Source organism: Blennius ocellaris (assembly GCF_963422515.1).
Source record: "Blennius ocellaris genome assembly, chromosome: 23".
Lineage (NCBI taxonomy): Eukaryota > Metazoa > Chordata > Actinopteri > Blenniiformes > Blenniidae > Blennius > Blennius ocellaris.
This window is the reverse complement of record NC_137672.1, coordinates 1617980-1645207: the sequence shown is the minus strand read 5'-3', so window position 1 is coordinate 1645207 and position 27228 is coordinate 1617980. Positions and strand designations below refer to the sequence as shown.

The 27228-nt window shown below is 46.6% G+C and overlaps 1 protein-coding gene across 1 annotated transcript in view; it reads right to left on the bottom strand.

Annotated features, from left to right (window-relative positions):
* Positions 1–27228, bottom strand: part of afap1 (actin filament associated protein 1) — a 108332-nt gene that overhangs the window by 42036 nt on the left and 39068 nt on the right. The window contains exons 4-6 of the mRNA XM_080519297.1: positions 3141–3249; positions 2841–3052; positions 2588–2767 (exon numbers count right to left, since the gene is read on the bottom strand). Coding sequence (XP_080375423.1) covers positions 2588–2767; positions 2841–3052; positions 3141–3249 — 501 coding nt within the window. The remainder of the gene's footprint in view (positions 1–2587; positions 2768–2840; positions 3053–3140; positions 3250–27228) is intronic.

The following is a 27228-nucleotide window of genomic DNA, read 5'->3' as shown; positions in this document are numbered from 1 at the left end:
CCATCAGGTCCACAGCCAAGCCGTCTCCCAAACCAGGCAGGGAGACAGTCGGTCCTCCCTCTCAGCGGCAGACAGTCGGTCCTCCCTCTCAGCGGCAGACAGTCGGTCCTCCCTCTCAGCGGCAGACAGTCTGTCCTCCCTCTCAGCGGCAGACAGTCTGTCCTCCCTCTCAGCGGCAGACAGTCTGTCCTCCGGAGCAGAAGCTGATTGAGAGCGGGGCATTTCTCAAGACGTGGTGGAGCAACAGCTGCATGGCCCGACGAGTGGACTGCTGGTCTGAGGCTGCGACGATCAAGTAATACCTGGACTCATCTTCTGTGATTCCGCGCAGTCAGAAAAGTGCTTCGACATGTTGGAACCACGAAGCCGGTCGTTCTGCCAAAAGTCAGAAGCCTCAAAGCTGCGGTGAAAACTGCCGACTGCTGAGGCTGTGGAGACGCGGACGAATCAACGTCACAGTCTTCTGCATTCTGAAATGCCCGATGATGATCAAACATGGTTAAATTCAGCCTCTTCGTGGTCAAAACTCCGATCCTCCATAATGTAAACACAACTTGGGCGTGTGCACAACTCGTGATGTCACGCTATTATCGTCTGCTCCTTCCGGTCTGGTCAGAAGCGGTTCACCGAGCAGCCAAACTAGCACTGTTTATCGGATATTTTCTCACAGATTGCCTTGTTTTAACATGTTACCCGTACTCAGGACCAGGCCTAGAGTCAGACGCTGTGAGGTCACAGGGCTGGTCCTGCTGCTGTCCAGCCAAAACATATGAAATCAAGAGTTGAAATGAAGAAGAGACAGAATATCCAAACACAAAGTGTGCGTCAGCAGTACACACCCCAGGCTCAGCATCCCTGAGCTGCTCATGGAGGGCTTGAGCTGCCAACCCCCAGCCAACTGGAAGTCCTGACAAGAGAAACGCTGCAGACCCTGACCAGGCCTCCAGACCCTGACCAGGCCTCCAGACCCTGACCAGGCCTCTGATGAATCACTGCAGCTCTGAGCAGGTTGGGGGGGACGAGAATTTGTATGTTTTCACAGGTCTGGTTACCAGGTGCAGCCAGTACCTGCATGAAGAGGTGTGAGGACCGCCACTTCCAGCAGCTGCCTGGGGGGGGGCAACGTTGCAAGAGTAGAACCAGTAGATTTTCCAGTAGAACCAGTAGATCTTAGATCCAACGTTGCGTTACCCATTTTTAAAAAGTCTCGACTGGGCTGCATGAGGCTGCAGTGATTCCAGAAAATATAACTGCAAGAGGAAGGATCCAGAAATAGCAGACAATAGGCTGGGAGGACAAAGAAAGAATTTCAGGAGATCCTCGAGGGGGGTGGGGGGGTGGGGGGGGGGGGGGGTTATTGAAGGGAGCAGAGTGAGGAGAAGGCTGCCTGCAGGGTTCTCTTAGAACCAAACACCAGATGAGTCCAGATGTTCCCTGAGGTGTTCGCACCACACAAGCAACAAACAGACATGGGAGCTGAAAAGCAGAAAGCTCCAGAGTCGACAGAATAAGTTTCCTCTGCAGACTTGTCTGGCTGCCAGAGGCAGAGATTAGAGAGAACTAACTAAACATCTTCACCTCCAATAAGAAGTTGCAGAACCAGCTTAGAACCAGGAAAAGACTCATTATGAAGAACCCAGTTGTTCTTAAACAGAGCTCAAGTTCAAAATAGTATCAAGCTTCATGAACAAGGGAAGACAAAGTGTTAGTATTTATTTCATTATTGAAAATACATGGTGCTTTTGAAACTAATCCAAGCTTTTGAAATACGGCCAGGTCTTCAAACTAAACCAAATCTAGAATGGATCCGTTCAAAACTGCTTCAAACTCCACTCAGACACCGGGAGCGAGATTCCTGCTGAACAAACCAGAAACCCAATATTTCAACACATCTTCAAAAGTGGAACTTTATATTTATATGTGAATGGGTAAATAATATATGTAAATCAAGATGATAAAGATTCTAGTTTTAGTCAATGGGATAGGAGGTTAAGATTAAAGTAAATATGAAGGACACTACCAACGTGTGACAGCTGAGATATGATATGGACACCACCAAGTGGAACTTTCAACCAGACCAACTCCAAACCTGGACTGTTCAGACTAGACTAGACTAGACCAGACCAGACTACACTAGACCAGACCAGGCCAGACAAGACCCAGACCCAGATCAGACACTCCTTAAACCAGATTACCAAAGGCAATCTGGACAAACAACATCTGGACTCAATCATGAGGAACCAGACTCTTCAAATGACACCAGGAGGCTTTTATCCAGATGGAGACTCTGAAAGACGTGGACTCTTTTTCAATGTGACCCAGACTGCATTCCAAACCAAACAAACATCAGTGAGCCTCCAGGAATTGTCTGTACCATGGAAACTCTCAATTCTTCATCCTCAGATGTATAACAGCACATTTTCAGCTCTTGATGAAGTTGATCAAACTAAAGCATTTAATGAGGCAAAGGTCCATGTAGGACGATATTAGTGAACCCTGGATTAACCAGCATGCACTGCACTCAAAACTTGTTTTAAATCTTAGAAGGTCCTTTCAGCTCTATGTGTTTCAGGGTTGGTGGTGTTACCTTGAGCCACTCCTCAGCTTGTTCTTTGCTTTGCACCGCCAGCACCAGAGCATCTGCCCCCTGGTGGTTGATCTTCAGCTCGTGCTTCTTCTTCTTGCCATCTTTGGGGATGTGAGTGATGCTGCATCCAGACAGAACGAGCTCCATCTGAGGGGTGTGGTCTTTGGAGGATTTGTAACACTGGACAGAAACAGAAGGGTTGACTTGGTGAACACGTGGAACAAGCGCCGGGCGCCAAACATCTGGAGCTCACCAGCAGTTTGTTGTCTTTGATGACACACAGCAGTTTGGTCCACTGGCCGAAGCGCTTCTTGCGCAGCAGAAAAGCACAGATTCGGGCGTCCTTGACCAGGTCCATGGACGCCTCCTCAGATGGCCACTGGTGACGCATCTTCTGGCCCTTCCCATCCTCCTCTTCTTCATCGTACGACTCATAGGAGCTGCTCATGGCGTCTGAGTCATAGTCTGAGAGGGCGAGGTGGGGAAATGTCAGTCAACTGTGGTTCTGCATGGTCAACAAGTCTTCGTAGGAACCATTAAGTCAGTCACTCACTGGAAGTGATGTATTCAGGAGCTTTTCCAGGACTTAAAGGAACAGCTTCTTCATAGTAGCCTTCTGGGAGAGAGGAGCTGGGCAGCGGGGGAGGTCCAGTGTTCGGAGGCTGCAGAGAGAAGACAGTGTGCAATGATTACTGACACGTCTTTTCACTTCGCTACATCACCTTTCAAGTGCTTGTAATTTATGTTAACATCTGTGGTTTCTTCAGTGACGTGCTACTGTGGAATGGCTGTTCATTAAGGTGAGGGAGAATAATACAAACCAATCACACAATATAATGCTGATATAAAAACAAAATCAGGAAAATAATTGACAGATCAGTCGATTAGTCATTTATTACTGGCCTTGTGGCGTCTTCTCTTTACTGTGGTTAGTAAGCCCAGGACTGTGTCCATAAGTTGAAGTGCTGCAGCATTTCTTTTCCTCTAAATGCAGCTGAAGCTACATTTGCTTTCACTTATTATCCCTTGAAGCTCACGTTGGTGTGCACTGCTCTCTGGCTGCACTCTTCACACACTACAGCAACTTCCTGGCACAGGAGCAGAGGTAATGCTTTCAGGACCGTTCAGAAGACCAGATTTCTTTTGAATATTTCTTCTGCAGACTCAATCTCATAACCAGTCCACACTAGAAGCCAGAGGCAGTCAACTTCAAACAGCCTGAAATGTTGTCAAACTAGAAAGACCATACCAAGCCACCTTACGGAAACCCCCTTTCATTTCTTTTTCACAATATTTACCGGTGGCACCGACGATTTTACAGTGACAAACAGGAAACACTGTGGCTTTTATGAAATGCCGTGGCCAATGGTGGTTGCTAATCCAATGGGCATCGGTGCCACTGGGATGTTAGAGTGTGTTGCTGTAGCAACATTCCTAAAAAGATCTGGCCGGGGCGCAGGCTTGATGGCTATCTTGTGTCACAGCAGTTGGATGGCTGAATGGTGGACAGCTGGAAAGTGGGACGGCTGGATAGTGGGACGGCTGGATAGTGGGACGGTGGGATAGTGGGACGGTGGGATAGTGGGACGGTGGGATAGTGGGACGGTGGGATAGTGGGATGGCTGGATAGTGGGACGGTGGGATAGTGGGACGGTGGGATAGTGGGATGGCTGGATAGTGGGACGGCTGGATAGTGGGACGGTGGGATGGTGGGACAGAGGGATGATGGGACAGAGGGATGGTGGGACAGAGGGATGGTGGGACAGAGGGATGGTGGGACAGAGGGATAGTGGGACGGCTGGATAGTGGGACGGTGGGATAGTGGGATGGCTGGATAGTGGGACGGCTGGATAGTGGGACGGTGGGATGGTGGGACAGAGGGATGATGGGACAGAGGGATAGTGGGACAGAGGGATGGTGGGACAGAGGGATGGTGGGACAGAGGGATGGTGGGACAGAGGGATGGTGGGACAGAGGGATAGTGGGACGGCTGGATAGTGGGACGGTGGGATAGTGGGATGGCTGGATAGTGGGACGGCTGGATAGTGGGACGGTGGGATGGTGGGACAGAGGGATGGTGGGACAGAGGGATAGTGGGACAGAGGGATGGTGGGACGGTGGGATGGTGGGACAGAGGGATGGTGGGACAGAGGGATGGTGGGACAGAAGGATGGTGGGACGGTGGGATGGTGGGACAGAGGGATGGTGGGACGGTGGGATGGTGGGACAGAGGGATGGTGGGACAGAGGGATGGTGGGACAGAGGGATAGTGGGACAGAGGGATAGTGGGACAGAGGGATGGTGGGACGGTGGGATGGTGGGACAGAGGGATGGTGGGACGGTGGGATGGTGGGACAGAGGGATGGTGGGACAGAGGGATGGTGGGACAGAGGGATAGTGGGACGGTGGGATGGTGGGACAGAGGGATGGTGGGACAGAGGGATAGTGGGACAGAGGGATGGTGGGACAGAGGGATGGTGGGACAGAGGGATAGTGGGACAGAGGGATGGTGGGACAGAGGGATAGTGGGACAGAGGGATAGTGGGACAGAGGGATGGTGGGACAGAGGGATAGTGGGAAGGTGGGATAGTGGGACGGTGGGATGGTGGGACAGAGGGATGGTGGGACAGAGGGATGGTGGGACAGAGGGATAGTGGGACGGCTGGATAGTGGGACGGTGGGATAGTGGGATGGCTGGATAGTGGGACGGCTGGATAGTGGGACGGTGGGATGGTGGGACAGAGGGATGATGGGACAGAGGGATAGTGGGACAGAGGGATGGTGGGACAGAGGGATGGTGGGACAGAGGGATGGTGGGACAGAGGGATGGTGGGACAGAGGGATAGTGGGACGGCTGGATAGTGGGACGGTGGGATAGTGGGATGGCTGGATAGTGGGACGGCTGGATAGTGGGACGGTGGGATGGTGGGACAGAGGGATGGTGGGACAGAGGGATAGTGGGACAGAGGGATGGTGGGACGGTGGGATGGTGGGACAGAGGGATGGTGGGACAGAGGGATGGTGGGACAGAAGGATGGTGGGACGGTGGGATGGTGGGACAGAGGGATGGTGGGACGGTGGGATGGTGGGACAGAGGGATGGTGGGACAGAGGGATGGTGGGACAGAGGGATAGTGGGACAGAGGGATAGTGGGACAGAGGGATGGTGGGACGGTGGGATGGTGGGACAGAGGGATGGTGGGACGGTGGGATGGTGGGACAGAGGGATGGTGGGACAGAGGGATGGTGGGACAGAGGGATAGTGGGACGGTGGGATGGTGGGACAGAGGGATGGTGGGACAGAGGGATAGTGGGACAGAGGGATGGTGGGACAGAGGGATGGTGGGACAGAGGGATAGTGGGACAGAGGGATGGTGGGACAGAGGGATAGTGGGACAGAGGGATAGTGGGACAGAGGGATGGTGGGACAGAGGGATAGTGGGAAGGTGGGATAGTGGGACGGTGGGATGGTGGGACAGAGGGATGGTGGGACAGAGGGATGGTGGGACAGAGGGATAGTGGGACAGAGGGATGGTGGGACAGAGGGATGGTGGGACAGAGGGATAGTGGGACAGAGGGATGGTGGGACAGAGGGATAGTGGGAAGGTGGGATAGTGGGATGGTGGGATGGTGGGACAGAGGGATAGTGGGAAGGTGGGATAGTGGGATGGTGGGATGGTGGGACAGAGGGATGGTGGGACAGAGGGATGGTGGGACAGAGGGATGGTGGGACAGAGGGATAGTGGGACAGAGGGATAGTGGGACGGTGGGATAGTGGGATGACTGGATCGTGAGATGGCAGGATAGTGGGATGGTGGGAAGGTTTATTGTGATCTTATAACGAATGTCTGAAACTCCCCATTCCTTCTCTCACTCCAACATCCATTTACTTTTTTATCATTTCGACGAGCAGCCACATTCTTCCTCGTGTTCTTGTTCAGGTGTTTTCTATCACTGTTTCTACTGGCAATAAAACATAAATCATCTGGGGTTGACCAGGAAACTTTCAAAACAGTGAAAAACTGTGTTGCTTCCTTATTCTTTGTTGCAGACTAATTTTGTGTTTCAAATTTGTTGCAAATCCTGTTGACCGTCACAGTATTGCTACTTCAGAAGTAATAGAAGTGCTTATGACTCTGATCAATACGGTTCAAGTCCAATAAGCAATGGTTATTAACAAAGGTTATTTTCAATAAAAAATACATTTTCTTGTCATTTCAACACTTTCCAAAGTCATTGCACTGCCTGGGTCTGGCCTCATGTTTGACACTCAGCTACACCGACATACGATTCAAAGTTATCCTTTCTCAGGCCTGGGCGATAAACCAGAGATTTACCGATACCGAAATTTACGAAAATTAGCGACGTCATTCGGTATATATTCGGTGTTTAAAAGCCCGTTGGCAAAGACAATCATCTGTGAAAAAAAGATGAGGTAATGTGCTTATCACTTCTTCAATAAATCTTAACAACTAGAAGTACTTAATTTGTATTTTCTTCATCTATTTTCAGACGGTGTAGTCTTACAGTCCTCTAAAGTGGTAATAAATAGGTCCAGGGGAGTCATGCTATCAATACATCTGCTGCATCTAGTGGACAAACAATTTTGTGCAGTGCAGTAGTTATCGTCCATTTATCGTTATCGAGGTGAACTGCTCAATATATCCTGATATTGATTTGAGGCCATATCGCCCAGCCTAACTTGTCTAGTAACTGGTATTCCAATTTGTGGTGTATTGAGATTTTCTCGGTACACTCCTGAATATCGGCTTAATGTGGTTTAAAGGCCAATTTACTGGAGTATTGCTCCTGATCATGTGAGTACATTGTACTGTCTTTTAACTGACCATTTTAGCAGGATATCATAACCCAGAATTATGTTAAACTGGATCCACTGAACTCCAACCGCCTCCAGATCTCAGTTTGACATACATCAATACAGAGAAATGGTTTATAGCACCTTATTGACTTGTCCCACCAAGAAGAAGCTCTGAAGGAAAACTGCCATCTAAGACCCCATCTGGCTGCCTGGCGATGGTGATTGGAGCCACTGAAAACACAACTTTTTGAAAATGCCTCGGCTCCTTCATCGTGTAAACTTTCTGGAAACAAGCGTGCTCCGGTGCTGTGTGGACGACAGAGACGCTACTGTGCTGTAAGAAATAGTCCTCTTCTCCATGGGCGAGGAGATGAACGACAAACACAGTGGTGGCCTCCAGAGTGTCAGGTCTTTCAGTCCATATTCTCCTGGGAATTGGTACTTTTATTTTGACAGTCACCATAATAATAATCCAACTTGGTGGTGTGTCCACTAGAATGTTGCATGTGTGTGTGGTTTTATTACAAAAACAAACAGCAGCACCAACCCGTGGCCTGGCATGAAAACGACATCGTTTTCAGAACATTGGGGTGGAAAAGTGACTTTCCTGAAACGGGAACACAAACAAAAGGGGCCCTAACCCTCCTTTCTTGATCCAGGCCTCCAGCTGAAACCTTATCGCATCTCCTTTGGGAGAAAACACAGCGGCTTGGTGAACTCATTTCTTTTGGCAAGACAAGCATCTCCTTACTAATCTCAAGCACCGCCAGCGCTCTCCTCCCTGCCCCTGCACCGAAAAGGGAAAAAACATTTCCCGGGAGAGGGAGACGGAGGGAATACGAGGCAGAATGAAAGCACTCAGCCTGGACTGGGAAACAATGAGGTCCAGCAGCAGGTCCAAGAAGCTGATATGGATTTGGTGGGAGTGGACTTGTTTATCTCAGTTCACAAGAACTTCCCTTTGAATTATTTTCAACACTAAAACCATTAATAATCCTGCAGAAGCCAATTGTTTGGGGAAGCTGAATACATTAGGGAAGATCTGACACCACTGCTCTGCTATGTACTGATTCAAAGCTTCGACACACTGGGGTCAGGACAGGTTGTGTTAGTGTGCACGCACGCGCACGCATGCACACACACACGAAAACAGACTTTTCCTCCGTTTTGATGCCCCGACAAAACACCCATCTCTGCTGGATGCACCAACGCCAAGGTGCTTCGCTGACCGACAGCAGAAGCTGCACTATCAACAACAACGCAAGTAGACTTACAAGCTTGAATTGATTCTGTTTTCAAAAAATATTCACCTCGTGTTTTTATATTGCAGGTTTCTATTATTACAACTCCAGAAGAGTCAAGCATCTGAGGGTACATCCACACGATGAAACAAAACGATCTTTTTTCTCCCCAGCCTTCCCCAAAAACCTCCCGTCCACACGTCACTGTGACCACGGCTCAACACCAGGCTTCACAGCATGTAGTACCTGGCCAGGCCTTTAGGGGCGCTGTGACTCACTAAACACACCAAAAACACAGCACATAGAAATTTAGAAGTGGACTCCTGCTCTTAAACCTGTATATAACTCTAGTTCACCTCACAATAGAGGTCGAACTGGTACACAGCCATCTAATGTTGGTAAAGAAAACAGGACTGACATAACCAAATGATTTGCTGCAAAGTAGACGTTTTTTTTGACAAAACCAAGGTCATGACATATTTGCTCAGTATTAACAACTCGTTGTTGAGGATGAAAGAAACTAAATTATGATTCAAGAGTGAAAATAGTTAAGTAAGAATAGAAATCAGTTGATTCGATTGAAATGCTGAATGTAAACCTAAAAAGTTTCAAAAAGAGATGATGGGAGACAGTAAGGTATAAATAAAAGCAGTCTAAATGTGGAAACTATTGTAAAAATGCCTCTCAAATAATAACGAATGTTTAAAATCAACACTAGGTTTTGATTAAACTTAGTGTTGATTTAAAATATACTGTTAATATTGTCAAGAGTTCAGTGAAAATATGAAAGAAAATGTTGAGATCTGGAAAATCACAATGAAGTCAAATTGTTGAGAAGAAGACAAAATGAAGGCAAAATCCCAAAAAGAGAGTAAACAAACATTTTGATAATAACTGCATTACGTATTAGGTTGTCAGATGAAATTCGGGCTAAAAAGTCAAAATGTTGAGACATTTGACAACAGAGACAATTAAACAATACTTTTAAAAAATCTTAAAAATTTTTTTTTTTTTTTTAAAGGACATGCTTTGAGAATAACCTCACATACTATTTGTAGATTTGTGCCATTATAATGAATAAAATCAAGCAGATACATGTATTGTTGGTACTAAAAATATCCCTTGCAAAGGTATTCACAGTTTCAGGCTGAGATATTGAGAGGTTTTCATCAGTTTGCTGAAAGTACAGCCTGTGAAACACCAACACGGCACTGAGAGTGGACTCAGAGAAACTCCTGATTCCTATTAGGAGTGGAAAAGGGAGTTTTCAACTATGGTCATGGTGGAAATGCTGCAGCCTCCTAACAAGAATACATTGTGCTCCCAGCGCCGAGGGCAGCATCTCCAGGTCATGTTCATGGACGCAGATCAGAAATGCCAGAATTCCACAGGCATAATGTGTAATTTGGTGGTAGCGGAGAAGTCCTGACCTTGGTTTGGACACTTGGAGTGGGAGGTTCGTCTGGAGGCGCCAGCAGCTGCACTCAAACTCGAGTCTACACATTTATGCCGAGGATCCCATTTTGGCGGCGGGTAGAACCTGGGTACATTTTGGTGCCAGCAGGACGCTGGAATGGACAGAGTGAGTGGACACTGGGCAGCCGCTGCCTCGGGGAAGAATTCAGGAAGGAGCAACTACGTTTCCCACCATTCTACTGCAGTGGCCAGTCATTTTACACAAGAAATATTTGCATCGGAAAAAACGTTCAAAATCCGTGCATAGAATATGTGAACACTCATTGCAAGAGGGTGTAGAGCAGGGGGGTGTCAAACATCAGGCCCATGGGCCAAAACCGGCCCGGACAAAGTGCCGACAACACCGAGACCTGAGCTGAGGTACTGCTGATGCTGCCATGAAAGCCAGTTAGTTACCTCACAGCAAACTGGCCTCAACGCCACACTGGCAGTTCTAAAACCACCCATGATGCAACAGCTACAGAGGAGTTTGGGTATTTCGCTGTATTTCGCACAAGGTTTCATTAAAATTGGATTCATATTGAGATTGGAGTTGTTTTCTGTTGTACTTGTTTTTTGTAAATGTAGATATTTTCATCACCTTCACATATAATCTGCACCACAACAAAGAAAAACCTTAATGTTTAAATTTGTAGATCATTAAGGCACTATTTTACTGGTCCAACAGACCCAGAATAAATCTGGGCACCCCAGGTAAAGAGGGTGATTCAATTCTTGGTGATTTCCCACAGGACAGTCAGGAAAAAGCACAGGACCACACAGTGACCAGGTCTGTTCCAGGAGAATCAACCAATTCCTTCTTCAAATAACATTCAGATGTATAATCCTGGATGAAAGACAAAATTACACTTTGTTACTTTTCATCAAAAGAAGTTGCAGATCTTTTCAATTCATATTCTTCCGAAAACATCGAACATCAAAGTATGACAGCAACACATCTGGACAGTAACGTGTGGTGGTGTTTCAGTCGGGGCCAGCAGGCCAGCCATCAGCCCCCCCACCCGCCTTGCGGTAGCACATTATGTCTTACAGTAAATACAATATACGAATCCAATGTCAGGCCACTACGATGCATCAGTACTTAATCCACACCAACATGACAGCGGATCAACAAGCACAACACATCAAGACTCCACTGTGCAGCTTCGCCATCACATCACTTTCCAGTGTTTCCAACAGATTTGCATGGAGGGGAGGGTGGGTGCGAGTCTTGCACACTACTGTCATGCATGTCTTCTTGTCTGTCTGTGTGCACCATTGTATGGGAAACACCTCTTTACAATCAAAAAACTGCACCAAATGCCAAAGCAGCGCCAATCTAATCCAGAGAAAGTAAAAAATCAAAACAAACTAGAACTCACTCATCACTTGTAGATTAAATCCAACCTGCTGTAAAATGCTGCACAAAGCCTTTAATGGTCTGAGTTTAGCTCATCATTTCTGGTGGCGTCTTCTCACAATTGAAAAAGCCCCAGAAACAGGTCCTCTATGTATCATGGATCTTGCTGTTAAATTAGCCGCCATCACTCCAGAATAGCAGATAATAGAGAGTCATCACCACCTGCCCATGGGCCAATCAGTCAAGCTCATTTCAATGGTGACAGCAAGGCCAGCGCTTGAAACTTTGCTGGTCCGAAGGCATTCTGTCAATGACACATCAAAATCTGATTGGCTGATGACACTGTCACTCAACATTTTAACCCAATAGCAGCGTCCAGCTTCCATCAGAGGTTAGCAATGAAGTTACTGCCCCCCCCCCAGCAGAGGAAAGGAGCTGTGATGTGTTTAGAGGACATAGGTGATTTGAGCTCCACAAATTATAACCAGTCGTCTTCTGGATAAAGTTGCTAAAGTAACTAATTGATTCCAGACACAGATATCAGAATCACTTTTAATTATTAAAAAACAACAACAAAACAACTATTTTTGATAGGGCTAGCAGAGCTCGCCCTGCTGCCCCTGACCGCACACCACTGCATCTGGATCAACTCAAACAAAGAAACCAGGTGGGACAACCTGCCAAATGTGGACAACGGACAGGTTTTCCTGGAACATTTCAAGCAGAGCGAGATTGAAATGGCCAAAATACTTAGGCTGGACCCAATTATCGGAAAAAAAATATTACATATATATATACATACACTTACTGGTATTTTTCTTCCAGAACACATTTGATGTTTGGTTGGTTCAATATCAGCTGGTGCCACAGTTTGTCCTTGTAACATGTTTCTCCAGAAAAAGGGACACCTGTCTTCAGTGGACACTTGTCCTTGGATGTTAGGGCGTCCGTACATCACATGTTTTACTGGATTGACCCTTTTAACAACGAGTGAGTATTTCTCAAATCTCAGGCGTTTACACAACAAGCAATACGAGTGTAAGACTCTCCTCACTTTCGGGGGTCCATTCACACGACACTGATATGCAGATCCACTGCATCTACAAAGTTTTCATACCAGCCCCTCAGGTGGAACATTTCTTTCATGATCGCGATTCCTTCCTGCGATGGAGCGCTGTTACTGCATACTACCTGAGCAAGCTATGCTCTATCAGCACACATGGCCAACAGGCAACATAGAGCTGGATCAGAGAGCATGGATGAAACCAGCTGTCAAATTAAACAGGAGCTTTCTGAATATAACCACTGGAACCTACTCGAAGGGGCTGAAAACAAGAATTAATGAGTGAAGGCTTTGCTTGAGGCTTTATTTGTTCAGAGAAAGTCTCTGTGGAGGAAAGTGCTCCTGCCTCAGAGTTATACACTTCCACTTGTGGGACCTGCCCAGCATGACCACAGCAGTTTACCATTGTTGCCTTTCCACTTGTACAACTGGAGGTGAAGTTCCTAACCCGAGGTCACCAACATGCTAGTCATTTGAAAGAAAAGAGCTGATCTTTCACCAGATTTGTGCCCCTGGCACCGCCACGTTCTGCCCTATGCCGTTTCTCACCATGTTCAGCCCAACGACAGGCTGAACAAATGTTCAATAACTGCTGATCATTTGCCTTTATTTATTCAGGAGAAACACATTGAGATTAATAATCTCTTTTGCAAGTGTGTCCTGGTAGAAGTACATAAAATACATTTACAGTGTCGGTAATATTAGAATGTCCATATCCTAACATTGGCAAAGTATTCAGGCAGCATACTGAACGTTGGATCTGTTATTGGGTGAAGATAGTGAAGTTTGAGGTCAAAAAAGGCATCAGATGGAAGAGTGACAGCAGACAGTTTCAGAGATAATGACCCCGTTAGTCTTGCACACTTCAAAACCCAACACGTTCCAATGGTGAAGCAACAGAAGTGAACTCTGGATTCAATAGTCGTTGAAGAACCTTCAGAAACAATGAACCTCCCAGCGCTTTTCCTTCCAGACCTGTTTCAGCTCCATCAGATTCAGACTTTGTCTGCTGTGGATATTGTCCTTCAGGCCACCTGTTGGATTCACGTCTGGACTCTGAGCTTTCCAACACTTTAATGTTTGCACTCAAAGTCCTGCAGCATCAGCCAGCTTCAATCGAATTTGGCTGGTGGACAAGCACCATGACTGATGCTACAGGACAGTGTGTCCCCTCCCTTTTGCACCATGGACAGTTTTAACACCTCTGACCGGCAGGGAGGCGTATAAAGGGAGGTCACACACATCACAAACCCTAAATAAATTGAATCATAATGTTTATTCAACAGATAATGAAAACCATGTTATTCTAAATAATGTACTTTCATTTCTCTTACTTTTATCTTGTAATTTATATGAAATAATAGATTCATTGGAGTCCTGTGCTTGTTTCCATCTGGTTCTCATAGGGAACAGTGAAAGTTCAAGCATGTTCCTGATGTCAAGTGTACTCCATAAGAAACTGTGCCTCAACATCCTCTGCTCCCGTACGCATTCATCTGGTTATGGTGGGACTGGAAACAGGAACCAGAGTCGCCTTTTCAGCTGCATTTCTGATTGAAGGACGACGACACAACCAGCCGAGCCCCAAAACCAGACTCTTTATGGAAGTTTGAGGTCTTCAAGACACATGAAAGAAGCTGCTGTGAGTTGAGCACTGGAAAGGAGCACAGACGGAATTAAAGTGTATCAATATAAAATTCAGTTGACTCCAACGGAATCTAAAATGTACATAGGGAAGCACCGATCCAGATTTTTTGACATCAAATCTGATCCGGAAACCCAATTTTGAATCTCTGCCGATACAGATACTATTCTGATACCAGAGCTCGGTTTGCTTTAATATTATTATTATTATGATTATTGTTGATTTTATATGAGGCTATAATAAACTCGTTTCTACAGTAAAGTATGAAATGTAGGAATGTTCGCATGTTTTCTCTCAAAAGACAACTTGAGGTTGGTATAAGGTCAGAAAAGGAAGCAGGACAAAGTATTTTAGTTCCATGTGGACAATGTGAGGGTCTGCATGACGTCATCATCTCATAATAAACTAGTTCTATCTTTAAAACCTCACAATCACTTTATTAATCTCTGGAGAAATTCTTTATCAACGCAGCAGCAACAGAATGTTTCCAGCTCTCAGCAGCTCCAACCATTGGGACTATTTCCAGGGAGTTTAGCGTGGAGGAGGACGCAGCTTCTCGGAGGTGTGAATCTCCTGCTGACAGGCTGGAGGAGCTGCTGCTCATTGTTTTGATGTCAGAGCTTCTCCTGGAGAGCTGCACTTTTAAAACGCTGACGTCTGGCGGCAGAGCAACGCCTCGCTGTACTACGGCTTTGATGACGTCCATGTTGATACTTTGTGGTGCTTTGAGCATAAAATCCATCCACACAACCTGTCATGAAAAGTCTGATAGTACGGATAGCACGACTTCCCAAGCATGCTCGCTGGCTGCAAACCGTCTCATTGAGACCCGCCTCCGTTCAGGAAATCCATTCCACATTTTGCAGTGAGCAGAGCAGCCAGAAAAGAAACACTGTGGATTCATTTCAGCAGAAGTACAGAAGCTTCATGGATCAGAAACCTCCTAGGTTAGATGGGAAATTTACGATCAGTGAATTATGTTCATATCGGAACCCGATACCAATATTGGATTGGACCCATCCCTAAATGTACATTTTCAAAATAAAATGTGTTTTCCCGTCTTTGTGGTCTGGGACCACATGATCCACAGACCGGTCCTGGCCCGTGGCGCAGTGATTGGGGATTCCTGCTCTAGGATCTACCAGAGTGGTCCAGACCCCGAGCCCCAAATCACAATCCTCCTTTTACAAAATAAATCATTCATCATGTTTTCTTAACAATGTCTACGGCTGACTCATGAACAAAGATAGGAACCTGTCTCAATGACGTTCAAGCCTTCAGTGTCTCTGCCCTTCTTTTCATCTCGGTGAGCATTTGGACTCAAAGACCAGTCCAGTGGAGAGAAGAAGACAGTTTCTCTACTAATGGATGTTGAACTGCTAAAATCTGTCAGATGGCCTTATAACTCTCGTCAACATTTCTTCATGGAGGCTCTTCTTTTGGGTGAGGCATGGCTCGTATGAGGAGATATCGTTTGAATAGTAAAGTCAAAAGGTGCTAGCATATTTTTCATCAGCAACTCAACACTGATTCCAGAGGAGGACTGTGAACTGGATGCGTTGTGGAAGCGGAGCCAGTGGAGGTTTTGAGGGACAGGGTGATCTCCTGTTCAGGTTCAATCAAACAATGAAATTCATTCACCATTGGACAAATACAGATCAGGTGACATTTTGAAACTGATTTATAAAAAAAAACCAAGACAAAATCAGATGTAAGATGTTTTTTCTTGCTAAAACAGCCTGGGGGGTGAGCTCACCTCCAGAAACAGTTATTGTTATTGTTATTGTAAATGTTATTATAGTGTGTGGATACACACTATAATAACATTTCCTACAAAATCCCCTCTGAGAGCTGCCAGCCTCTGTGATACATGTGTTCCACCTCTGGATGAATGAATGAAGCACATTGACAAGTTTTAAACTAAACATTTCTCCCAACTCCCCTCTTCTCCATTCTTTATTCCCCCGTTTCTTTGCTTCAGTCAGAAAGGTTAAGTGTGTGTTCACCATTCATGACAGAAGTACCGGCTCAAAGCTCCGGCTGAGGAAAGAAGTGGAGAAAGTGACTGGGTTGGGCGTTTCCTGCTTTTTCCTCTCACCTCAATGAGGTGTAAATGTGTGTCAGTGTGAGCCGGGAGGACTTCGTGGTCCACGGCACTGGAGGGTAGGGTCTGGTGTTCCTGCTTTCCCCACGTGTTATAAAGAATATTTGTACTAGAAATGTGGCTCGGAAACATCAAATTACAAAGATATCACCCACCAAGAGAAGAGGGTTAGGTATATACAGTAACTCTGAGTAGAATTATTTGAGTCCAACCTTGGACTCTGACCAAAGGATAAAGGTTTCCTCAGATCTCCATCACTTCAGCTTAGTGTCTTTAACAACAAATCCAGCAGAAACCTGTCATTCACTTGCTTTTTCTTGAATAATGTTACTCAAGTTACCCAAAGTAAGGCAATAAGCAGCTTTTTGAAGCACTTATTTAAAAGCCCATTTGATTGTGCATTAGACAACGACACTGAGGGCAGAACGTGGGAAGTGTTAAAGTCATCATTTTTTGTTCATTTACAAGATGACTTGACATCCCAAGAGAATTCAGCCTGGGAAACTGTGTGTGTGTTTATGGTGGGTGATGGTGCTCAGTGACGTTTGGGCTCTCAGTTGACAAGGTGAACAAGGTTGTGGGTTCAATCCCCCATCTCACCCTGTCCATACATCAGCGTGTCCACGAGCAGAACCTTGGCTGGATCCCAGTGGTGTGTGAACACTTTGCATGGCAGCCGTGGCCATCAGTGTCCGAGTGCATGCTGGAACAAGTGAATGTGACGAATCCAGCAAAAGAGCCTTGGGACCACTCAAGTGACATTCATTTACCAATTCAACCTTCTTTCACGTGTTGGGCCCGGAATCCATGCTCTCCTTCAAGCAGTTCACCCGCAAGAGAACAGGCTGCAAACACAATGGCGAGATAATAGAACAGCAGGGGGGAGGAGCGCGACCTGACAGGGCCACAAGCCCCAGGTTGGAAAAGCTGCATCATTGGTCGAACCCGACCTGGACACAGCGGGTGCTACAAACAGTGTCCACTGTGTGTACCATCCTTTTTCTCTTTTCCTCTTGTGGATCCTGTGCCGCTGATAAGCATCTGTTGTGTATGTGCTTGAGCCTTCGTGCGTACGCCCGCACGTATCCCGCCGTCGCTTGTGTTAAGTGATCGAGACAAGCTCTCCACGCCGCCACATTTAGCATCCGAACCGCGATACATCTGTATCGCCACCAGAGTTGTGGCTGCATGTCTCAACATCCAGGTAAACTCCGGCGTTACAGTAATCAATGGCCCCGTTGAGACCGCTTGCTCCGAGCGTCCCCCCGCGCGACGGTCGTCTTGTTTATCTGATCGCCAAGCAACGAAAGAGCGAGTCAAACGCCTCGAGTGGCGTCTGTTCGAGATCATTACACCACCTCACACTGACCCTCCAAGGTCCGCTGACACACACACACACACACACACACACACACACACACACACACACACACACACACACACACACACACACACACACACACACACACACACACACACACACACACACACACACACACACACACACACACACTCCTTTGTACATATTGTTTGCTGTTTAGTAGATTAGATCTCCGTATTAGATGACGTTTGTTACTTGATTGTGTTGGTTTAATAAATAATTTCAGAATTATTTATGAATTAATGCATTTTTGTGAATAAACGCCTTTTAGCTGAATTGATGGATTCCTGGTAATTATTGTGTATTTATTGTTGATAATTCACTGGTTTGTAACAGTCTGTGCTGGAATCTCACACCTTCCTTGTTATTTAAGATTGTTATATTTACACAGGAGTATTAACTAACTTAAATAACCCTTCTACAAATGACTGATATTTGGTATTAGCTATTTCCAGTTTAGCTGGTGGTGCCCCAATTTCATTATTTGATCATCAATTTATTCATATTAATAATTTTTCATAAATAAATTATTTTTGATAATGTATTAACTTTTGCATAATTACTCAATTACTCTAGGAGTTATTAATGAGTAAATGACCGTTCAGTTCCATTAATAATTTTAATTTTTCATAAATTACTTCCAGTGATCAATTACTTTCAGTAATCTATTACTTACAGTGATATTGAATGCTAATAACCAACCATAAATACCAACACATGCATGAAGTTCTCAGGTTCATATTCCCTTGTAAGATCTCACATCAGGAGAAAATTATTTTCTGGATTAAACCAAGCATGGAATTTACTTTGTTTATTGACTTGAGCAATTATTTGTATTCATGCCCTCACTCAGACATTACAATACCCTTTTCACAGAGTTGAATTTATGGTGTCGCACACATGCTGGTGAACAAGTGACTCGACTTTCCTCATGAAGCTGTAGAGATCACAGGAGTACAATTTTCACTTTTCACAGTTTACTACAAGAACCACAATAAGACCTGGACATCGTGTCGTGATCGGGCCACACACCCCTGGTGCTTGCTTTGATTTTGAAGGTGGCATTATATAATTAAATATGTTTATATTCTAACTTGATTTGCATTGCAAAAATAATTTATGGGACCAACTGTGCAATAACATGTCCACCCGTATATGCAATGTGTGCATGAGTGTCCATACAGTCTATACAGACTTGCATCTTTAAGTTACTGGCTCTTTTTAGATGCTAGTTTCTTTTATTATATTTTTATCTAATTTTCAGTTTTCACTGTGTGATTTATAGTTCTCTTCTGCCATCCTGCTGTAACACTCTAAATTTCTCAATTTTTGAGATGAATAAAGGATTATCTTATCTTGTCTTATTTACCTTAAGAATATACTTTTACTAAGGTTGGTTAATGGTAAGGATGGAAAAATTATGGAAAAAAGACTGACACAAAACCTACAGTGGTTGAGGTTCATGACATTTCTAGTTCTGGCCTGTGGTGGGCAATTGATATGAAGCAATTCTGCCAATCAAAACATTACAATTGTACGATTTCTTAACTCCATTAATTCCTCTGTTAACTCATTTAAAACTCAAACATTTATTGCAGATCAGTCTTTTTCAACATGTATACTGACATGGCAATAACTACATTTACATTATCTTCAGCATGATTTCATTGAGGAAAAAAGAACAAAAAGGCAAAAACATCCAAGAAAGTGAAAACTTATAATTATATGAATTGAAAGGTTAACTGTAGAGTAACTTAAACTATATTACTTTCCTAGCAGGCAGTAAAAATAGCATACAGCTTTTATTAAGTCATCACGATTACATCGGGTGTCAGGGGGAAAAAAACCTGGCAAATGTAAAGTGTTCTCAAATGCAACAGAGTGGAGAAAAAAGCTATGAAATAGGTTTTCCATTGGTGCTCCAGTTTGTCAGTGGGGACTTGTTGCTGTATGCAGGCTCAGGCGGTTGTGGAACCGAGGAGCAACCAATCTGTGGGCGTCTTTCACCTAAACCCCGGTTCCACCGCAAAAAAAGGTCAGGGAAGGGACAGAGCGGTGTAGAGCAGTATGGTAAAGCTACCCAGAGCCAAATCTGGTGCGTTTCCTCCAGAAAGTAGGCGGGGCATAGAACTCCACAGTTATGTGATGTTCCAACAGTAATCTCAGCCGGGCGGCAGATCTGGACCTTATGATCCTCTGTTGTTGTTTCATCCGCTGCTTGGCACTGGTTGTTTTGTCAACTTTTATGTTTTGCAGCCACAGAGCTGCTGCTGCAACTTCCACATTGGTTCCTTGAGAGCGAATGCTGGTGGACTCCGGTGACGTCGCCCCACACCGGAGCAAGCCCGGGTGGCACAAAGCCGGTCGGCTCGCGCAGCTGTGTCATGACAGTCCCAACTTCCGTGTTGGTTCAGAGAAAGTGAACGTTGTCCCGGCTTTGTGACACCGGAGCCACTCTGGCGGCGGGATGTGACTGCCTCAACTTCTGCGACCTCGGGGCTCGGAGCAGCTCCCGTATCCCGGCGCACCGCGTGTGCACGCAATCCCAGTACGATCGTCGCGTTGCGTCATGTCCCACCAGAGCTTCGGCCGGCGACACGACGTTACGAGCGGACTTGGAACTTGTCGACACACGGTGCACCGGGACAGCCCCGATGTCTGTCCTCGTATCGGCGACCGCCGTCGCGTCTCTCCAGAGTCCCGGTCTCCGTCCATGCCTCACGTCTGCTCTTCTGGAACCAACGTGAAAGTAGCGCAGCAAAGAAAAAAAAAACCAATGCAACAGGTGCAAAGCTGAATATGTTAACAACAGAGGATCCATACAGCCAATATATTCAAAACCAGACCGTTTCATGGTCCCGAGTCCCCTGACGGAAGGGCAACAGAAAAACCTCAACCTTTGGAGTTGTCGTTTCCGGGAAATCCGGAGGAAAGCTGAACCTCAGAGGGCTATACCAGTCCATTCCTGCACTGTGGAAACGGGGCTCTGGTAACGCCTCACTGCTACTAAAGTAAAGTCTCAATCAACCACACTTTCATCAAGTTCAACAACATTCCCCATCATACTCACATAGTGCTGCCAGGGGAACCCCACTGAGGACTGAAGGACCCTATCAGAACCGATTCATCAGCACCAAACTGGAGGCTGAACCGCAGCACAAGACAAAGTCCTGGGAGAAGACTTGAAGAAAGCAGAGCTTCTTGGTCTGAGAGCGTGACCACAGGCCAACTCCTTTCTCCACCGACAGGTTGATGCAGCACAGTGACACATTCATCCACAGCACTGTGTTTCTCCCTCTTAACGTAGAAACGCTTGACTGGCAATTTTTATTTTCTATTGTTTCATCAAATTTTAATTGTTCCTTCGTTCAAAATCAATAAATAAATCAAGTCAAAGCTGCTCACAGAAGACGGTGGCATCAAACAGAGTCAAAACCTGACAATCCTAAACAGTCAATATAGTGTTTTATATTCAGAGTGCTTGTTCAGGGCTGTTTGGAATTTCCTCCCCTTCCCTTTCTGTTTCAAAGGAGACCGCAAGGCTAGCCAGTTAGCATTAGCATGCACACTGCATCATGCATACAGGCTTCACAGGGGAAAGCAAACAAACTCCATGACGGTACAACCAAGGCTTGACGCAGAGCCCCTCCCTGTGTGTGTGTGTGTGTGTGTGTGTGTGTGTGTGTGTGTGTGTGTGTGTGTGTGTGTGTGTGTGTGTGTGTGTGTGTGTGTGTGTGTGTGTGTGTGTGTGTGTGTGTACACAGATGGAAATCATTTGCATCTCAACCATCGACTGGTCCACTTTCTGCTGTGGAAACCAGCGCCGCCTGGAGGAGGCGGCTGATGATGCGACAGGAGGACTGAGGTGGAGTGAGCATGCCATACACGCCATACATGCTATTTACGCTGTGCACACAAGTCCAAACATCTGCGGGAAGATGCTCTGCAGTGGACCATTTTCAGGTTCTGGGTTCTTAGTCTAACAAAACAAACAGATTGAAGACAGGCTTACAGAACTTGTTTCAACCACTTCTGAAATTAGCGCAATACATTGTGCTTCTTAATCTGAGCGACCTCTGCAGGCTTTAGTTTTGAACTAATGAGATGATGTGAGTGGATGCAGTGGTCCTGTCATCGTGTAAATACTGTACTGTAGAAATTGTAAAAGAACCGGAGAGGCGACAATTTCTAACCTTGATCACACAAGTGTGTGCCTCGTTTTATTTTACTCTCGAACCGTAAAGTGCAAAAACCAATATGGCGACTGCGGTAAACAACATAACCCGCAAGGCTTCAGGTCCTTAAAGGGACCGCAACTTCCAATGACATACATACAATAATGAACATGAACCTAAACTGCTTTAAATGCCACCCTGTCAGTTTAGCAGTAAGCAATAACATTGCATGTAAATCACATGTTATAAACAAGGCCATCTCTGGCTTAAGGTGAATTATGTCGCTTCTGTAGTTGTGGTAAATGCAGTCACTACAGTACTTTATTTCCTCACGTTGTCAAGACCTTTTGATTACTTTAGCTACTCATTGGCAGCTGCTGATAAACACTAATTGTAAAAAAAATTGAATCAAGTACATCAAGTACTCCGAAGCATCTCAGCAGCTGTTTCATCGACCAACCATAAAAACTGTCAAAGACGTCTCACTCAAACAAAACACTGTTAAAGTACTAGTGAAATGAAAATTCCACCTCTAAAACACTCTGGTTGTCGCTTCTTGGGACATTTTTTATGCCAACTGGTCCAAGGGTCAAATGTTAAAACACGACAATCTGCGAGAAAATAGCCGATAAACGGCGCTATTTCCTCTGCTGGGCGGAGCTTCTGACAATAACAGAGTGACATCACGAGTTGTGCACACGCCCAAGTTGTGTTTACATTATGGAGGATCAGAGTTTTGACCACGAAGAGGCTGAATTGAACCAGATTTCATCATCATGGTCATTTCAAACCCAGTGATTGATGAAGAAGACACAGAAGGTGGTTCTGCCATCGGTGACCCCGTCTGGAACATGTTTGAGGAAGCAGAAGACGCTTCGTCCTCATTCGTCCTCGTCTCCTCGCCTCAGCAGCCGCCACTTTTCACCTTTGAGGCTTTGAGGCTCCTGACTTTTGGAAGAACGACCGGCTTCCTGGATCCAACACGTCCAAGAGCTAGAAGACTGAATCACTGAAGATGAGTCCAGGTGTTACTTGATCGTCTACTAGCCGCCCGAGCTAGCGGCTAGCCGCTCCCGCTAGCCACGCAAGCTAACGGCTAGCCGCTCCTGCCGCCCGTGCTCCTTTTCTCCTCTATCGGTCTCTTCCAGGCTCAATCTTTCGTCAAGGCTCATAAAACGCAGACTATAACTTCAAAACACTGTAAAAACGTTGATATTTAAGAGGAAACAAGCCGATATAAACACAACAGATGGAGATCTGCACAACTCTTGACGTCACGCTCACGAAGAAGGATTCCCCCGACTTCCTCGGCTCGAGATTCAAAATTCAAATAACTTTGTTATGCGACAACAGTGGTGGGGCAGAGTCGGAGGAACCTTAGAAGTAGAACCCCAACTATCGTTTTTTACAAAGTAGTGTTTTACATTTCACTAGGCCTTTAAAGTACGCCGAGCCACTAGCTGATGTGCTGGACGAGCTCCTCTAACCAATGCTTGTTTTTGTTCTGGAGCTGCCTTAGCTACCTGGAATATTCCTCAGAAACACACTTCATTTGCACGGTTCTGGACTCAGGTTCTAACTTTATGATGGCTGGACAGAAAACACTCCGATGCCGCCGGCTCAGTGTCGCGGGGATTCAAAAGAGTGACGTTAGCGTTAATCTGAGAGATGTAAAGAACTTTAGCAGTCATTATGTACTAATTAGAGCCAGACCATGTTTTGTGTGAACACACATCTTAAACACAGGTTTGCACCAGAGTGTGGCATGTTGCACGTTGTAAAAATGATCTTTCTTTAGATCGCTGCAGAGATTGATGTGGTGTGTCCAGTGGAGAGGATGGAACAGAAAGATTGGCTCATACATCACATACTGTATACACTGGCAGAGAGACCAACCACTGAGGACTCACACTTCATTCTTATGTTTCGTTTCAGGCAAATTATGGGTCCTGTGTAATCACATGTCTTATCCATACATCTTCAAAATGGCTTTTTACAACTTACGGTTGTAACTAACTGTGAGGGTATGTATACCGAGGGCAGATCACCCAAACACATTCACATGAACACCGTCACCATGACTCAGACTTCGAGGTGTGGATCCTCGGGGCAAACCACTTCACACTCAGGTCAAATTCAATACAGTCTGTCGACCCTAACCCTAACCCAATACTATAGAGGAACAATCCAACGGTTTCTCTGCATCGTGCTTCCTTGACCTTAGTGACGCATCCGCACCCTGGAAACAGGACAGGACTCTCACTACATCCACCCTCTGACCACCACCAACCACTCACTCTCTCACTACATCCACCCTCTGACCACCACCAACCACTCACTCTCTCACTACATTCACCCTCTGACCACCACCAACCACTCACTCTCTCACTACATCCACCCTCTGACCACCACCAACCACTCTCTCTCTCTCACGACATTCACCCTCTGACCACCACCAACCACTCTCTCTCTCTCACGACATCCACCCTCTGACCACCACCAACCACTCTCTCTCTCTCACTACATTCACCCTCTGACCACCACCAACCACTCTCTCTCTCTCACGACATCCACCCTCTGACCACCACCAACCACTCACTCTCTCACTACATTCACCCTCTGACCACCACCAACCACTCACTCTCTCACTACATCCACCCTCTGACCACCACCAACCACTCTCTCTCTCTCACGACATTCACCCTCTGACCACCACCAACCACTCTCTCTCTCTCACGACATCCACCCTCTGACCACCACCAACCACTCACTCTCTCACTACATTCACCCTCTGACCACCACCAACCACTCACTCTCTCACTACATTCACCCTCTGACCACCACCAACCACTCACTCTCTCACTACATCCACCCTCTGACCACCACCAACCACTCACTCTCTCACTACATCCACCCTCTGACCACAACCAACCACTCACTCTCTCACTACATCCACCCTCTGACCACCACCAACCACTCACTCTCTCACTACATCCACCCTCTGACCACCACCAACCACTCACTCTCTCACTACATCCACCCTCTGACCACCACCAACCACTCACTCTCTCTCTACATCCACCCTCTGACCACCACCAACCACTCACTCTCTCACTACATCCACCCTCTGACCACCACCAACCACTCACTCTCTCACTACATCCACCCTCTGACCACCACCAACCACTCTCTCTCTCTCACGACATTCACCCTCTGACCACCACCAACCACTCTCTCTCTCTCACGACATCACCCTCTGACCATCACCAACCACTCACTCTCTCACTACATTCACCCTCTGACCACCACCAACCACTCACTCTCTCACTACATTCACCCTCTGACCACCACCAACCACTCACTCTCTCACTACATCCACCCTCTGACCACCACCAACCACTCACTCTCTCACTACATCCACCTCTGACCACCACCAACCACTCACTCTCTCACTACATCCACCCTCTGACCACCACCAACCACTCACTCTCTCACTACATCCACCCCTCTGACACCACCAACCACTCACTCTCTCACGTACATCCACCCTCTGACCACCACCAACCACTCACTCTCTCTCTACATCCACCCTCTGACCACCACCAACCACTTCACTCTCTCACTACATCCACCCTCTGACCACCACCAACCACTCACTCTCTCACTACATCCACCCTCTGACCACCACCAACCACTCACTTCTCTCACTACATCCACCCTCTGACCACCACCAACCACTCACTCTCTCACTACATCCACCCTCTGACCACCACCAACCACTCACTCTCTCACTACATCCACCCTCTGACCACCACCAACCACTCTCTCTCACTACATCCACCCTCTGACCACCACCAACCACTCACTCTCTCACTACATCCACCCTCTGACCACCACCAACCACTCACTCTCTCACTACATCCACTCTCTGACCACCACCAACCACTCACTCTCTCTCTACATCCACCCTCTGACCACCACCAACCACTCACTCTCTCACTACATCCACCCTCTGACCACCACCAACCACTCACTCTCTCACTACATCACCCTCTGACCACCACCAACCACTCTCTCTCACTACATCCACCCTCTGACCACCACCAACCACTCACTCTCTCACTACATTCACCCTCTGACCACCACCAACCACTCACTCTCTCACTACATCCACCCTCTGACCACCACCAACCACTCTCTCTCTCAGTACATTCACCCTCTGACCACCACCACCACTCTCTCTCTCAGTACATTCACCCTCTGACCACCACCAACCACTCACTCTCTCACTACATCCACCCTCTGACCACCACCAACCACTCACACTCTCACTACATTCACCCTCTGACCACCACCAACCACTCACTCTCTCACTACATTTACCCTCTGACCACCACCAACCACTCTCTCTCTCACTACATCCACCCTCTGACCACCACCAACCACTCTCTCTCTCACTACATTTCACCCTCTGACCACCACCAACCACTCACTCTCTCACTACATCCACCCTCTGACCACCACCAACCACTCACTCTCTCACTACATCCACCCTCTGACCACCACCAACCACTCACTCTCTCACTAATCCACCCTCTGACCACCACCAACCACTCACTCTCTCACTACATCCACCCTCTGACCACACCACCACTCCACTCTCTCACTACATTCACCTCTGACCACCACCAACCACTCACTCTCTCACTACATCCACCCTCTGACCACCACCAACCACTCACTCTCTCACTACATTCACCCTCTGACCACCACCAACCACTCACTCTCTCACTACATCCACCCTCTGACCACCACCAACCACCAACTAGTGGAAGCCCACCTAGTGGTGAGAGGGCACATATCAGTTTACCAGCAACTGAAGATGAATAAAACTGACTAACTAAAACTTATAGTGAGGGTACAGATGTTGAAGCACTTGGCCACGTGGTTTCAGGCAGTACTTGTAATAACAGCTACAATCTACAGAACAGTCACACAGAAGGTAAACATCCAGGATGTCTGTGTCGTCTCATGATCTCCTTTTTTCTTTTATATGTTGTCAAAACAAAGTCCCAAACATCAAATTGTTCATCTCCATTGGATGAATTAGTGCAGAAAGACTGTCCTCAGTTAAAAGATCAAATATTGCTTTGTGAATCGAGCAACACTAATTACTCTTTATACAAGAGTGCGAGATGAAGATGGCGGCCGGCGGTGCGGCGCCTGGAGCCGCAGGCTCTCGGTAGAGCGGAGAGTTGGTTTGGCTCGGCGCTGAAGCTCATCAAGTCACAGACAGACCGTGGTCACGGCCGTCTTTTCCTCCTCCATTCCTTTTTGCTGGACCTCGCTCCTGTCGATTTATTGCTCCGACTTGCCAAAAATAACTCAAAGCCAATGCT